The 17,076-nt window shown below is 34.3% G+C and overlaps 1 protein-coding gene across 1 annotated transcript in view; it reads right to left on the reverse strand.

The window, feature by feature from the left end:
• The window catches only part of LOC136848627 (carcinine transporter-like), a 55,278-nt gene that overhangs the window by 6,410 nt on the left and 31,792 nt on the right, over nt 1-17,076 (reverse strand). Inside the window, exons 3-7 of the mRNA XM_067121025.1 lie at nt 13,660-13,793; nt 11,481-11,643; nt 10,689-10,843; nt 4,636-4,804; nt 3,338-3,565 (exon numbers count right to left, since the gene is read on the reverse strand). Coding sequence (XP_066977126.1) covers nt 3,338-3,565; nt 4,636-4,804; nt 10,689-10,843; nt 11,481-11,643; nt 13,660-13,793 — 849 coding nt within the window. The remainder of the gene's footprint in view (nt 1-3,337; nt 3,566-4,635; nt 4,805-10,688; nt 10,844-11,480; nt 11,644-13,659; nt 13,794-17,076) is intronic.

Consider the following 17,076-nt stretch of genomic DNA (forward strand, 5'->3'; position numbering starts at 1 on the left):
ACAAATAAGGAAGCAGTTAAAGACCTTGGTGTGATGTTGAATAGGAATATGTTATGCAATGATCAAATAGCAATATTATTGGCAAAATGCAAAGCAAAAATGGGAATGTTGTTCCGGCACTTCAAAACAAGAAAAGCCGAACACATGATTATGCTTTATAAAACGTATGCACATAGTCCACTTGAATATTGCAATATAATATGGTACCCACACTATCAAAAGGATATTGCATAAATAGAGAGTGTACAAAGGTCCTTTACAGCTAGAATAGAAGTTAAGGACCTTGACTACTGGGAAAGACTACAATTCTTAAATTTATATAGTCTCGAAAGGAGAAGGGAACGCTACATGATAATACAGGCATGGAAACAGATAGAAGGAATTACCGAAAACATCATGGAGCTAAAAATATCAGAAAGAGCAAGCAGAGGTAGATTAATAGTGCCCAAAACTATACCAGGAAAACTAAGGAAAGCACACAGGACATTAATCCACCACGCACCAGCATCGATAATGTAGCGTCTATTCAGTGCGCTACCAGCTCATCTGAGGAACATATCAGGAGTGAGCTTAGCTGTGTTTAAGAATAAGCTCGTCAAATATCTAAGATGCATCCCAGACCATCCAAGATTGGAAGATGCAAAATATACCGGAAGATGCATTAGCAATTCTCTGGTAGACATCAGAGGTGCCTTACACTGAGTGACCTGGGGCAACCCGAATGAACTGTAAGGTCTGTAAGGTAAGGTCGATAATAATTCATAAAAAATTTCACTCTCTTAAGTAAGGACAATTGTTATCTCTCTCTCGTTCATAGTTAGCGCAGCCTTCGTATTATTGTTTCTCTGTATGTCTTTACCTGTACAGTAGATAATTTTAAATTGATCTAATTTTACCCGTACCATCTACAAACTGTAAATGCTCCAATCTAAAACATAGAGACATAGAGCATTTCAGAACGAAGAGAAAGAGACTGAATAAAGAAGTTTTTAAAAACAAGGTTGAGAAGACTTCGAAAAATAGATCGGTGGAATGGGGAGAGAGAGAAATAGTATACTAATTTCCACACTCTTCTGTATTTGTATGTCAACCATTTATTTCTTTTTTTAATGAAATTACAGTAACTTTAATTTCATTTAAAAGTTAGTTTAATACTTTAGGAGCATGATTAGGGTCACATTTAGTGTTTAAATTGTAGAAATAAGCATTTATTAGCATTTTTAGAGACCTTGCCAACTTATGTGGAAATTTGCCATGCGCGAGGGGGTCTGGAACATAACCTCGCGTAAGTTTGGGTTATGACTATATTCAGGCAGTCCCTGATTATTGGCGATCCGGTTGTACAGCGCTTGTCTAGTGATGACGATAACTGGATTTTCAGCACTGATATGCACTGATCTCCAGTTATCGGTGCTGATCCCCGGTTATCAGCGCTGATCCCCGGTTTATCGGCGCTGATCCCCACTTATTGGCGGAGCCGATAACCAGGGATCAGCGCTATTATCGCCGAATTTTGGTTATTGGCGATTTTTGGTTATCATCACGCTGTTGGGAATGGAACCCCACCGATAACCTGGGGACTGCCTGTATATATATATATATATATATATATATATATATATATATATATATATATATATATATATATATATATATATATATATATATATATATCACACACATATATACCAGGTGTTTCAAAAATTAGAGCCCCCTCCACAGAACAAATGGAAAATTATGAAGTTTTCTGCTATAGCCTATCTCCATTTACATTATTTTAAGTTTCTATTAAGCTATTTTTCATTTTACATTTCTTGTATTTTCAGACTGAGTGACGGAGTTAGATACAGCCATGGCTAACGACTCGGAGGAAATCAGATGTATTGACCGAATCCGGGCTATAACCTTCAGAGAGGCCAGGGATGCTGGCGCATCCTTCATTTCACATTCCTGTATAGCTAAATACATTAAAAGAGATGAATCTTTTGTTAAAAGAAATTGGAACAAAAATCCATATGACTTTCATCGCGAAAAGAGTGAGAATCTTGGAAGGCCTGAAGTCCTTTCTCAGGAGTCAAAAGACATCATAGCTGAGGCAGTGGGTAGACCAAGAAAGTCTTTACCTAAATTGGCGCTTGAACTAGAAACAAAAAGGGGAAAGAAGAGAAGTTATAGTGGTGTATATCGTGAGTTGAAAAAATCTGGTATCAAGCCATTTCATGTTATCAGCAAGCCCAATATCACTCAGCAACAGAGAGAAGACCGTGCATGGTTTTGTGGTTCATTTCTTAAAGACTGGGATGAAGCTGACTTTCTCCATGTTGCCACATCAGATGAATTCTTCATTTACACAGTCAGGAAGCCAAATCATAAAAATGACATCATTTGGGCTGCAAAGTTGGATGATATCAGCGATGATGTGCGCTATCGCCAAGTTGTGAAATTTCCTGAATGTCTGGGAAATTTTCTCTGTTTCACAGCCAAACGGTCAATGTGGATCATCAAAGAAAAAGGACAGTCATGGAATGGCGAACACTTCAGAGAAACTGTGCTTACTGGTGGAGTGTTCCTTTCCTCAAAGATCCTGAAAATGTGTTATCTGTTGAAGAAGTCACATTTTTGCATGATAAGGCACCATGTTTCGAGGGTCTTCAGACACAGGAGTTGCTTTGAAACAGTGGTATCGATTTCTTCTCGGTAAGTGAATTTCCAGGTAGCTCCCCTGACCTTAATGTGTGTGAAAACATTGGTAGTATCTTAAAGGATTGTGTTGAAGCACGCACAGTGAACTGTGATGCTACACCAAGCCTCGACGACTTGCAAAGAGAGGTGACCGAAGTGCTCAGGGAAATGGAGTTTGAGTCTCAGCTTTTTTGCGATTTGCTGAAATCATACCCCTCAAGAATGCAGGCTGTGGTACGGGCAGATGGAGGCCACACAAAATATTAAATACTCAGAGAGAAACTTAAATACCTGTTCTGAATTACTTTTGTTTTTGTCCATATCAATTTCAGTTCATGCTGTAGGGGGCGGGCCTCTAATTTTGAAACACCCTGTGTGTGTGTGTGTATATATATATATATATATATATATATATATATATATATATTATATATATATTATATATATATATATATATATATATATATATATATATATATATATATATATATATATATATATATATATATAATTCACCTGTGTAACAAAGTGGATAATTTCTCAAGGAATAACTTAATTTTATCAAAATAAAGTTGATAGTGTCCACAAATACTTGATATTACTAACTATTCATGCAAATAACAGTACTGTACTGTAAGCGAGATGAAGGCCTTACTAGCAAGCTGTGAGCAGAATGGTTCGAATGCAGACTCTTCTGTACTTGAACAGCTGCAGAGCTCCATAGTTGCTTTGGTTGTTGTGAATCAAAGCAATGCTCTGAATATTCTGTTCCAGTTTCTCTGGAATAGGTCTTCCATTGCGTTGGGCGATTGATCTCAGGAGAGAGGCTGTCTCATCCAGTCGGTTCCGGGACAGGAGCCAGCGGGGAGATTCTGGCAATACCCTGCAAAGTTCATAAGATATTTTAATGAATTCCAACATTACACGTATTGCAAGTGTTAATTACTTTGTCACTATGACTCCCAGTTAAATACAAAAATTATTATTACTACTAATTAATACAAATTACTCGATCAGTCAAGCAGTATTGCTCGTGGTGTTTGCAACACCCGATATCTAACACATTTCCCTTCTCACCTCTCTACCTCTTTTTACCAGGAACACAGAGCTCTTTGATTCTTGTTTCTTGTGACTTTGGTCCTAGACACATTCCGTATTGTTTGATTTTTATGAAACTTGGTATGTTGGTACCGTTGTTGATCTTATCCCCAAATAATTTTTACCTTGGCCTATTTATGAGGGTCACCGGTCAATTTAAAGGTCGTTATTCTTTGCAGATTTGGATAAATCTTGGTAGGTACTTTTAGGGTTGGTATATCCCCCAGGTATATATATTTTTTAATGATTTTGATGGAACTTGATAGGTAGGTTTAGTGATTATTCGTCACATAATTTTTTATCATCTATTATTCAAGGTTAAAGGTTTGTTAAAAGGCCAAGATTTTATTTTTCCCAGATTTTAATGAAAGCTGGTAGGCAGTATTTTTGTGAAAGGTTATTTTTCCCCAAGTACTTCTTATGTTGCCTTATTTTTTATGGTCACACGTCAGTTTAAAAGCTGGAATTGTTGCATTTTTCTCAAGTTCTCTGGCATTGTCAAGATGTGTAATAAATGTAATAATCAACTTCTGCGAGTAAAGTGGCAACTTTACGAGGGTTGGGTATTTCACCCTTTCCAGTGATATGTTAATTCTCCGCTCATTATTTCACCCCAAACCCAATTATTTTTTAATTTCCTCTGTTTTATTATTCTGAAAAACAAATATAATTAGAATCAGTAGCATAAAGAGTTTTTAATAAGTCATCTGCTGAAAAGATTATATTTTTGTGCCATTGCATTAAAGTGTATGTTCTCAGTATCAAGAGATAACACATCACGTAAAATAGAGGATGTAATAGGGCTTTAGTGCTTTATTTTGATATGAGCAAGAAAAAATGAGGACCATCTCTTACCACCATGAAAGAACAAACACAAAAAATGGAATTGTCGTAATCAAGCCTAACACGATCCAGTCTCTTGCTAGCCAAGCAATGAGGGGAAGGAAACACATTCCTGAAGTCCACAGCATGAAGCTGGTAGCTGTGATTCTGGCTCTCCAAGTTGGAGACACTTGTTCCATAACTGAAAGAGGAAGAAGAAGTTGAAGAGCTAATCTATTGTGATGATGTTTCATCTTTGCAATTTCTTGTCAGTACGCACACACAAGTTATTTTTGCAAATATTTATGCCTGCATAGGTACGTTTGATAGTTATCTACACAGACACGAGGGAACATTCACAACGTATCTCAACAGAAATAGCGCTATACCGGTGCAGCATAAAATGCAGAATAATACTCATTTTATTTTTAACATATTTAGGGTCATGAACTGTACATGACATTAAGCAGGATGTAAGTCCATGACCACATGTGTAAATATTAATTTTCAGATAAAATTTGATGTCTCTATGATCTTTAAAGAGTTACCATTCTTCTACGCCCTGTTGGAATAGGTTTTTCACTTGTACAATCACTCAAAAATGTTTTGCAACATATTTCAAAACTTTTTGGACAACAGCTTATAATAGTGACATCTGGCGCTATTTGGCAACTCAGTTGTAAGCGCATGAAACAACTGAACACTAGTGGTAGGTCCGAGAAATTACCTGCAGTTTCCCTTAAACAGGGCTTTTTCTGATACTGTTGACTGTTGTCATACTTTACTTGATTAAAATATGTTACTATAATACTTCAGGGGTCATCGCTGTTCTTATGTTTTAATATTTTCATCTCCAAATGCCATTACCATCTCTGTTTTATCTCCTTCATATGTGTGAACTTTGTAGACATAGGCCTACGACTATTAAAAGTTGAACTATTAGCCTTATTAACATCAACAAATACGACGTTTGTAAAGATTTGCGTGCACATTATTATGAATCAAATTTTTGAATGATTAATCCTTTGTACAGTGTATTGTAAACTAGTGAAACTTAATATATAAAATATTTTGAACTAGACTAAAAATTTCATGTCTATTTTTGTAATACTTAGACTATAATCGCATTTATATATATATATATATATATATATATATATATATATATATATATATATATATATATATATACTGTACACACACACACACACTATATATATATATATATATATATATATATATATATATATATATATATATATATATATATATATATATATATATATATATATATATATATATATATATATATATATATATATAATGCCGTTATCATGTGTAATTTCTGATTTCTTTCATTGTTACTGAGGGCTGTCATTTTGATGCTTCTTATGAAGTTAACTGAATATATAACGCCTATTTTTGTATTTTTTATTATCCAAGTTCCTAAAGAATTAAAATTAGCAAGAAGTTCAACATTAATTTAATTAATGTTAAACGCCAGCAGTGAAGAAGACTACCATGCTCATCAGTGGAGAATGTCTCCTCCTCATCGCAAAAGATGACTCTTACAGAAATGATCGGCCACTGGATTATATTGTAACGCAAGCCCTAGCCTCTATTCTTTGTGTTTCTCTGATATGAAGTGTTTCTTGTCATGAATATGATGAAATAATATCTTGGTCTCATGTAGCCTGTCAGGGATGGTTTGAGCAGCAACTTGAAGGGAGAGCATAATGTTCTGTCTTTATAGCGACACCGGTTGTGAGTTAGGCGGAGCTCCTACAATGATCATCCGATGACGATCCTCAGCAGTAATGCAACAGTGGGGTCGTCCTCCATTTTTTACAACAAATTTAAAATATTTCCTCGTTCTCTCTGTTGTAGCATCGCTCTATACATGGTTGTTTTATTTACGCTAAGCTGCCGAGCAACATTAGTCTCATGCAAGCTCATGGTCGATGACCTGTGAGATAATGTGGTGCGGCTGAGTCTGTTACCCATCTTATCGGTGCAGGTGGCGAGACAGTTTAGTTTAACTTTCCTGCCCGAATGTGGAGTCACACGATAACATACGATGTTATGAGATTTTTTGTTTTTTGTTTTTGACAACAACAATGGTTGAATTCTTTCTTTCTTTATTTACATATAATTTCATTGATGATTATTCAATATTATTTTATTAGTCAATAAGCTTTTTTTTCTGGATTCGAAATATAGTTTCTTCTTTGACTCTTTTGACCAATCATCTGAAGTGAAATTTTTCAAAATGTTTCGTGATTTTTCGTAATATGAATTTTTCACTCACCATTCTTTTATATATTGTTAACCGTATGATTAATAACCAAAATCGAATAAGAAAATTACACTTCCTTGTAAATATCAAAAGAACAAATTACTGTTAGGTGAACGAAAACCTCTGTAACATGTTGCAAAACACTTTTGAGTGATTGTACATCAAACTGTGGATGCATAAATAGATACCAACTTTCTGTATATTATCCAAAAGGTTTTCTCTGCAGAACTGATCTTCCTGTTTACCCTATGGATAGGTGGAAATGCACTCTAATGACTCTTAGTCTTATTTTACCAGCACATACTCAAGTGAACGTATATAATCAGCAACAACTTTCCTAAAAGAAAATAATTTGAATGATGCTTAATTGGCACATTATTTTAATTACAGATAAACTTTTGGGGACAACTGTTCTAGTATACTGGCATGGTCAATAACACACAGACTGCTTTTGGTGTTACTTTGAAAATAAATAGCTCTACTTTATAGTAGTACAGTATTTTCAAAAAAGCAAACTAACAAAAATGTAAGCTCAAAACGAGGACCTGAATTTAGGAAAAAAGAGGAATATCTGTACTGAGAGATAAATTGTATATGTTTATGTGCATTAGAGGTATCTTCAAGTAAAAATAATGAATTATAGAATTACAAAAATGTGTGAATGCAACCCACAAAATTTCAGAATATAGTATTGCAAACTTAAATTAAAAAATCAAAATATGGAATAAAATGTATGAATAACACTATGAATGTACACATTTACTGTATATATTCACAAATATTAAACCACAAATATCGTTTAATATCCGCTTCACTATACCTCGGAAATAACTTACACCCATGAGGAATTAATTCCCCTTGCGTGTAATTTATTCCTGAGGTGTAGTCAATTGATATTAAATGATATTTGTGACTATAAAATGTCACCGTGTATGTGACAAAAATATATATATATATATATATATATATATATATATATATATATATATATATATATATATATATATATATATATATATATATATATATATATATATATATATATATATATATATATATATATTATATATATATATATGTGTGTGTGTGTGTGTGTGCGCATGTGTGTATACTGCATATGTACAGTATATACTTTATATATACACACACGTATATATACAATAATCCCTCGATTATGCGGATCTTCATTATCTGGAACTAGACATTATCCTACACATCCTGACCAGGGACCAAGGCCCAAAGAGGTATGATATATATAAATTTCAAAAAATTAAAAAAAACTACTCCGATGGCTGGCAATGCTGCACAGCCTCGGGAAAATGTTGGTAACACTGCTTACACTTATAGACAGAAGTGGAAGAGTTTTGGGGGGTCGAGGAGCCCTGGAGATGTTTCTAAGGTGGCGGGGGGAGGGGTCAGTTCGCTGGGTGCCATGGGAGAAGAGGGCCAGTAAGGCTGTGAAGAGGAATTCACTCAGAGAAAGGGGTTGTGGATGCAGTATTGGGTGGGTGAAGAGGGCTAGGTAGACATCGGACTTTCTAGAGCTTTTGTTTCGTGTTATGCTTATGATTTTCCCACATTTCATGAAAGGATATGTACAGTACTGTCCTGTAACAAAGCAAAAAAAAAAATAAATAAATAAAAAAAGGAAGAGATACGGTGTCAAAAGAGAGAGAGAGAGAACAACCATGGAGGTATGGCTTACATTGAAGCCTATACAGTAAAACACACTCCTTCACTTTTTTTTATTATGTTTTATACTACTCTCATTTATAGTTTTACACTATTTTCTTATTTTTTATTTTTCAACCCAAGAGATAAATACAATCGTGGCTGGTGGTGGTACCAAGGGTTCAGTCATTTACGAGAGAGCGAGAGAGAGGCTTTGCATTTTTTTCAAAGTGTATTTATGCAGTATATGAAGCGCCCTCAGCCTCATTCGGGACATGGACCGGATCAGGGAATGGTGTAGTCGGCGGGGTATGAATCTGAACTCCAGTAAAACGAAAACGCTATTGATTAGTAGATCTCGCACAGATTTTCCACACCATCCTCCCTTCAGGTGGATGGAACTTTGCTGAACGAGTCTGGAGCTTTAAACTATTCTAGATGTAACATTCGACTTACTTCTAACTTTTGAGAAATATCCAATGTAAGTTTCAGCAAATGCCGCACAAAAGTTAGGTATTGTTCGTAAGGCCACATATTTTTATAACAGTGATGAAATCAGTGCAACCTGTTTTAGGTTATTTGTACTCCCTTTACTAGATTACTGTTCTCCGGTGTGGATGTCTGCTTCTGCCAGAGATTTCTCTCTTTTAGGTAGAGTGGTTCGTGGTGGTAGGTTTCTGTTTCCTAATAGTAGTAATGACTTGACCATCGACGGATGGTGTCTTGTTTGTCACTTTTTCATAAGTTGTGTTTCAACAGAGATCTTTCACATTCACAATTGATCCCTGATCCCCTTTATCTGCCGAGAGCGACCAGATTCGCTGGACAGCAGCACCAGTATGCTGTAAATGTGCCTCGCTGTCGAGCTTCTCAGTTCCAGAGGTTCTTTATTCCTCACACCGTTGGACTGTGGAACAGCCTCCCAGAGGAAGTCTTGCAACTGGAACTTAAGAAGCTCAATCAAAGGTGCAATGCGTTGCTACACTAATACTATTCTACTTGCACTTTAATACATTTTCATCTGTTTGTTAATTTATTAATTAATTTTTTCTTTAATAAGAGGGGCCCCTTCTTTCTGTATTTCCCTTTACATCACCTTACTTCATCCTAATGAACACTATATTCTTTGGAAACTTGAATTTCAAGTCAGTGGCCCCTGTCGGCTTCATTCCATATGAACAGGTTTCATCTAATAATAATAATAATAATAATAATAATAATAATAATAATAATAATAATAATATGCTTCAGATATGGGGGAAACGGCAGATAATTGCCTTTTCCATAAAGTTTTCAGTTTAAAGTGTGATGGTTGTTGTTTACAAGCATATTTAGTGTTAACAGTTAATTGGTATTAACAAGGTTAGGTACGGAGTTACCCTTGAATGCCCCTAGATTTTTTTTACTCACCCTTATCTGGATTTCGCCATTATACGACAGGGCCTTGACTCTACTAATCCAGATAGTCGAGAGATTACTATATTGTATATATATTGCCTAAGCATTCTATAGAATACCTGCTTTTCACACACTGCTGGTAACACACACACACACACACACACACACACACACACACACACACATATATATATATATATATATATATATATATGTATATATATATACATGTATATACGTATATGTAATTGTAATAGCCACAATGCCCTCTTAACTTTCTCGAATTCTTCGTGCTATTTTGGATACGCTTGTCACTACAAAGCCTTAAGATCCAAGTGCAAGAAATATGAAGAAATTCTGATGTGCGGTCGACAATGGTACCTCGTTTTGATTAACGAACCCGGGTTCGTTTCCCGCTACCGGACATCGTAATTTCGTCATATTTCTTGCACTTGGATCTTGAGGTTTTGTAGTGACAAGCGTATCCAAAAAAGCTCGAAGAATTCGATAAAGTTAAGAGGGCATTGTGGGTATTACAATTACATATGTATCTGGTAAAAAGTGACTAGTAGATTCTACATATACGTATATATTTATATATATTTATATATATATTATATATATACACACACTGTATATGTATATATACAGTATATACATACAGTTCTGAAGGGATTATGAATCTCAAACAATTGATATATATAGTATGATTTGGCCATACCTATTATCAGTGGCAACTCCAGAATAGGGGGAAAGGATAAGGATGCCAAAAACATGGTAACCATTATCCACATGAATGAAGTCACATACAGGCGCACCAAGCCAAATACGGCAAATATCACCACTGACACAAAGAACATAGGCCGCCGACCCAGTCTGGAAAGAGTAGTATAGATAGTATAGATATACAACACATTTACCTGTACACTACATGTATACGTTCATACAAAAATTTCTGAACTTTTTGTTGTTTCCTTCTTGTATTCAATCAATTAAAAGAATACAAGTATTCTAGTAAAACCAAAATTACAGCCGCTAGTTTAGTGTTGTAGTTAAAAGATATATTAGTACTGCAGTAGTGATTGTTTTAATTAGAGCAATGGACACAACCTACCAAAACAACAATAAAAATTCCGTTCTTCCACTAATACGTGCATTGAACGCATCAGTACATTGAGAAATACGGCAATTCCATGAAGTCTGTATCTAAGAAAACCACATTAGGCATGTTTCATCGGAATAGAAATTTTCGTACAAACTTCATGGTTAATATAAACCTTGATTTACACTGATGTCCTGTTACTTGTTCGTTCATTGCACAGACATAACCTTGACTAAAGTTTGGAGGTAACCGGTTGATGATCCCTAGTAACTGTGAAAACTGTTAATTCTCATTGGAAAACTGACACGTAAATTAAAAACGCGGAATCTGATCAGGTCCTTACAGGTCTGACAGTGAACTGAAAACGAACTACTCAGAATTTAAAAACTGAATCCATCTAGGTACACTTACAGATCGGACATTGTATTGAGGACAAGCGTTCCAACAACATTTCCAGCAACTCCGACTGATTGCCAGTTAGCTGCCATAGAGGCGTTGCCGCAGACCCAGTTTTGATCCATGCTCAGCGTCGAGTCGTAGTCACTGTGATCGTAGTCCCATCCGGCCTGACATCCTGAATTCAGAATCAGAATCATCTAAAAGTCCCTCGGGTAACTTGAAGTTATTTAGAATTCCCTATGTGCGAGTCATATTAATGTTTTTTTATTTATATATGTATAAATGCATAATTCTGTATTCTGTTATTTTATTTTAAGTTTGCATTTGTTTAGGAAAGTCCAACCTTGTTTTATCCAGAATTTGCGTAAATGTAAATAACTCCATAGTATTTTTTTCACTTTCTTATATTATCTGGTATTTGATTCAAATTAATTTCAATTATATAGCTTTTAATTTGAGTCAGAATTTGTACACAATATCGGGTTGTTATTATGTACCAAATTAATAAGTTGTAAATCAAGTTTAAATTAGCAATTATCCTTGTTTCATGCACAAATTCACTCGCCAATTCGTGAGGATGGAGGCTAATAGTCGGAGAATGACTTTGAGAACAATTTATTTTTCTCGTGAGGCGTATGGAATAATTTGCTGAAACGGAAAAATTTATCGGTTAATAGTGTAGTAGGGAACATTAAACTATATTTATATTTTATTTTATCCAGCTGTTCGATCCTTGAGTGTATTCAATGAAAAACATTGCGCATGCGCAATTGTGCTCCACCTAGATCAGTGGTTTTCAACCTGTGGGGGGGCCATGGGCAGTTCTGAGGGGGCGGCCATGCCACGGACATCTTCAAAATAGTATTTAAAAAATGAAAAATCATTTACAGTAAACGCAGGCCAGTGCTTTCTTTCGTAAATGAAAAAGTGTAACTTGAGTTCTGATTAGAATGCACCAAATTTGTTTACTGTAAATGCAGGCCAGCTTAATTTCATAAGCAAAAAAGTGTAATTTGAGTTTTGATTGCAATGCACCAAATTTATTTACTGTAAATGCAGGCCAGTGCTTAATTTCAGAAGTGAAAAAGTGTAATTTGAGTTTTGATTACAATGCACATGGGCATCAAAAGGTTGAAAACCACTGTCCTAGATGACAATACACATTTTGTCATGGTATTTATCATCCGTTCACCCAGTGCAGAATCGCGTTCAAAATTTAATAAATGTCTTGTTTTCAGGGGGATCTCACTTTCGCTCGTGGATGTTCATTTCCACCTTGACTCTCTTGTGTGAGGTTCTTTCCTGCTTTCTCTGGTGCTAGGTGTATGATCAAACAACACCAGAGGGGCAGAAAATTTAGGAAATTGTTTTGAGAGGAATGCAGAGAAACCTGAAACTTCACTCTCCTTAATTTAAGGTTAGCTTCCATATTTGACACAGTTTGTAGGTTAGAGGGGTACTTGAGCTTCACTGTTTATAGCAACAGGCTTCAACTTCCCTTTGTCCTTTGACACTGTTCGCAAAGTAAAGATCAGAAACCGTCATAAAGCAACGGTATTCTTTAAACAACATTAAACTATTATCATTTCATGATAAATTATGTTTCTTGTTGGTTTTCATTCGTATTTGACACGTCAAAAGTTTTTAAAAGAGTGTGAGACTTATTCATCGGATTGCATACGGAGTGCTTTGTGTGATATTCCAATCACCGTTACTACAGATCTTATCAATTCCCCACCCCAAAATTACTTTTTTCCACTGCAAGTTCCTTACAATTGTTGGTTACAATTGTTGGTGTGTAAGGGGTTTGCTGTAACTCGAAAACGATGCCAAAACCTTAGAAAGCACAGCATTAGGATTCGTGAAAATATTTGCTTAGTTTTCTTTGTGAGAAATTAATGTGTCATTTATTTGACCACATTTTTCAATGAATTTTAATGTAATTGAATGTTGTATTCTTCTACCTAGTAATTAAGAATCCACATAAATGCAGTTAAGAATCATATTAGGTTTGTTACGTAATGCAGTATTCGGTATCATTACTGAATTTCCTCTCTAATTCAATAGTCTGCCTTTTGCCTTATAAAGTTCTAAATGTTTCAGTAATACTGAATTAATTGTAATGAATTTTTTAACATTACTGTATTTGCTAAGTGGCACACAGTTCAGATGATAACGAAGTCTCCCTTACCAATGATTCCATATGATTGATTGAATGTAGGTACCAAACTGTCGGTGTCAGTCAGATTGAGAGAGCTCAGGTCATCCCAGGTCACGTTGTATTGTTGGCACTGGCTGAAGCTCTCTTTCCCGTCAGTGATTTTCCTGTTGTATGAGGTCAAAAGCTGTTAGATAATGGGTCAAATAAAACCAAAGATGCTGTGACATTTTGTCAACATCATAAAGAGCTTAGGTATATAGAGATATATTGATAGCCATATCATTTAAGTAATTTGTTATATATACTGGTTTACGCTTTCTGAACTTCAAAGAAGTAATGGTGGTACATGGCGCTCTGCAACTGTTCAACTGTATCCATATTTTTAGTGCAGTATGAAAATGATGAAACTACTTCATTTTAATGCTAGTCAATCAAAAGACCATGTCTTTGAAAATTATATGCATGAACTGCATACATTCACAACTTTACCTTGACAGAAACTCATGTTGCTTAATACTGAGCAAAGTGAAACTTGCAGACTGAATGTTTGAGTGACAAGTTCTTCAAATCACCATAGACAATAACCAGATAAAACATGCGCTGAAAATAGTGTAAGAAATTCCCGGAAAATACACTTTAGTAAACTCCTTAACACAATACTGTGAAATAACAAGCATTCCGCGAGAAATACAGCGTTCGCAAATTTCTCATAACACCAACTCATATAACTGACACCTTTCTTTCTTTGCTCCCAGAAATGGATGTGAAATATGTGATCATACATCAAGCAGTGACAGGCTCTGTCTGGACGTCTGTATTCAAAACTCTTGATGAAAAGCAATTGTAAAACTCTCAAAGCAATCGTGGGATGATATTCTTTGTTTAGAGACAGTCAATCTTCTGAGAGTTCGAGGATTATATATATATATATATATATATATATATATATATATATATATATATACATATATATATATATATATATATATATATATATATATATATATATATTATATATATATATATATATATATATATATATATAAACACATTATATATATACTCATATATTTATAAAATATGTATATATATAATTATATATATATTCATATATATTTTATAAATATATATGAATATATATATAATGTGTGTATACATATATGTATAAACATATATGTATATATATATGTATATATGTATCTAAAATCATGAAGCCACGAATGTTGTTTAATATCCAATTCACGCTAATTCGGGAATATCCCCGATGGGGTGTTATCATCGAAGGGGAATTTTATAAGTGATAAATGGATCGGTACCACCGGGTGGCTCAATAATTTGACCGTCGGCTGGAGTTGTTGGAAAGTACTGTGTCGAGGGATCGAGACTCGGTGGTACCGATCCATTTATCACTTATAAAATTCCCCTTTGGTGATAATTCCCCATCGGGGATATTCCCGAAGTAGCGTGAATTGGGTATTAAACGACATTTGTAGCTTCATGATTGTATATTGTAATAGCCATAATGCCCTCTTAACTTCTCGAATTCTTTGCGCCTTTTTGGATGCGCTTGTCACTACAAAGCCTTGAGATCCAAGTGCAAGAAATTGAAGTGGTTGTGATGTGCGGTAGCGGGAAACGAACCCGTGTCACCATAATCACAATCACAACCACTTCAATTTCTTGCACTTGGACCTAAAGGCTTTGTAGTGACAAGCATATCCAAAAAAGCGCGAACAATTCGAGAAGTTACGAGGGCATTGTGGCTATTACAATTACATATGTATCTGGTAAAAAGTGACCAGTAGGTTCTACATATATACATACATACATACATACATATATATATATATATATATATATATATATATATATATATATATATATATATATATTATATATATATATATATATATATATATATATAATATGTATATTTATATATGTATATATATATATAATATATGTATATTTATATATGTATATATATATATATATATATATATTATCATATATATATATGTATATATATACATATATATATGCACATATATATATTATCATATATATATATGTATATATATACATATATATATGCACATATATATATATATATATATATATATATATATATATATATATATGTATATATATTCATATATATATATATATATATATATATATATATATGTGTGTGTATATATATTCATATATATATATATATATATATATATATATATATATATATATATATATATCTCAGGACGGTGACAAGGAGACAGTCGGTCATCTGTAGGTGGTATTTATTTGCCGACACGTTTCGTAACACATTGTTACATCATCAGGGCTAAAAAAGAAAATTTACAAATTAAAATACATGGAATAAAACTAACGACTTCAAGAGTCTCAACATGCTATGTAAATATACATTAAAACAAGACAATTCATAAAAAGCACCTGCTAGACTAAAAGGTTGAGAACTGAACGACTAAAAGGAAAAGGAAAGCAGCAAAGAAAACTGGCTCAAGCCAGATACAACTGAACAGAGGTGGTGTGTGAGTTCAACTTAGGAACTAGCTGTTTTATGAATAACGATTCTAAAATTAGCAGTTCGTGTGGATGACTTGTTTGGCATAAAACAGAGAAGTCAGAATAATCAATACTTGTATTACATATATTTGAATGATTTCTGATATTAGAAATTCTGGATTGGACAATCTGCAACCAGTACGATGATTAACACCTTTATGTGAATCTGCTCTGACCCTCAGCAATCGTTTAGTCGATCCCGTAAGTCCCTAAATTACATCTGGGGCAAGTATATTTATATACGACTGACGATTGCATTATTGGGCAGATTCTATCCTTAAGTTTAAAAGGGACCCTATTGTAAGTGGATTTTTGGTATTAAAATGACTTGCAACATGTTAAAATGTTTTTCTATTGCAGACTTCAGATTACTTCTAAATTTATCGTCTAGGACGTATGGGATAGCTGCATAGAGTTTCTTCCGTGGTACTGTACTTATAACAGCCGAGTGAGATAGCTTCTTATTTAAGAAATTCTTACAGTGTTTAAAGAAAATTGACTTCTAACCAGCACACTTTAAAAAACTCTGAAGAGTTCAAATCATAGATTTTATGCCAAGACTCTGATTTATATATGACTAGTTATGACGTTGAGTCATTATTTACAAATGTCCCAGTGGAGGAAACAATTGAAGTTATTTTAGATAAAATTTTTATCGAACCCAATGACACTTATTTTAATTATGATCGTTGTCTTTTTAAGAAATTGTTGGAGTTAGCAGTGCTGGACACTGCTTTTATTTTTAATGGTTGTTTGTACAAACAGATAGATGGGGTGGCAATGGGATCACCTCTTGGCCCCACGTTTTCCAACATTTTCATGTGCTCCCTGGGGGAGGGCATGTTGGAAAATTGCCCCCTT

Source organism: Macrobrachium rosenbergii, chromosome 19 (genome assembly GCF_040412425.1).
Source record: "Macrobrachium rosenbergii isolate ZJJX-2024 chromosome 19, ASM4041242v1, whole genome shotgun sequence".
In the NCBI taxonomy this organism is placed as follows: Eukaryota; Metazoa; Arthropoda; class Malacostraca; order Decapoda; family Palaemonidae; genus Macrobrachium; species Macrobrachium rosenbergii.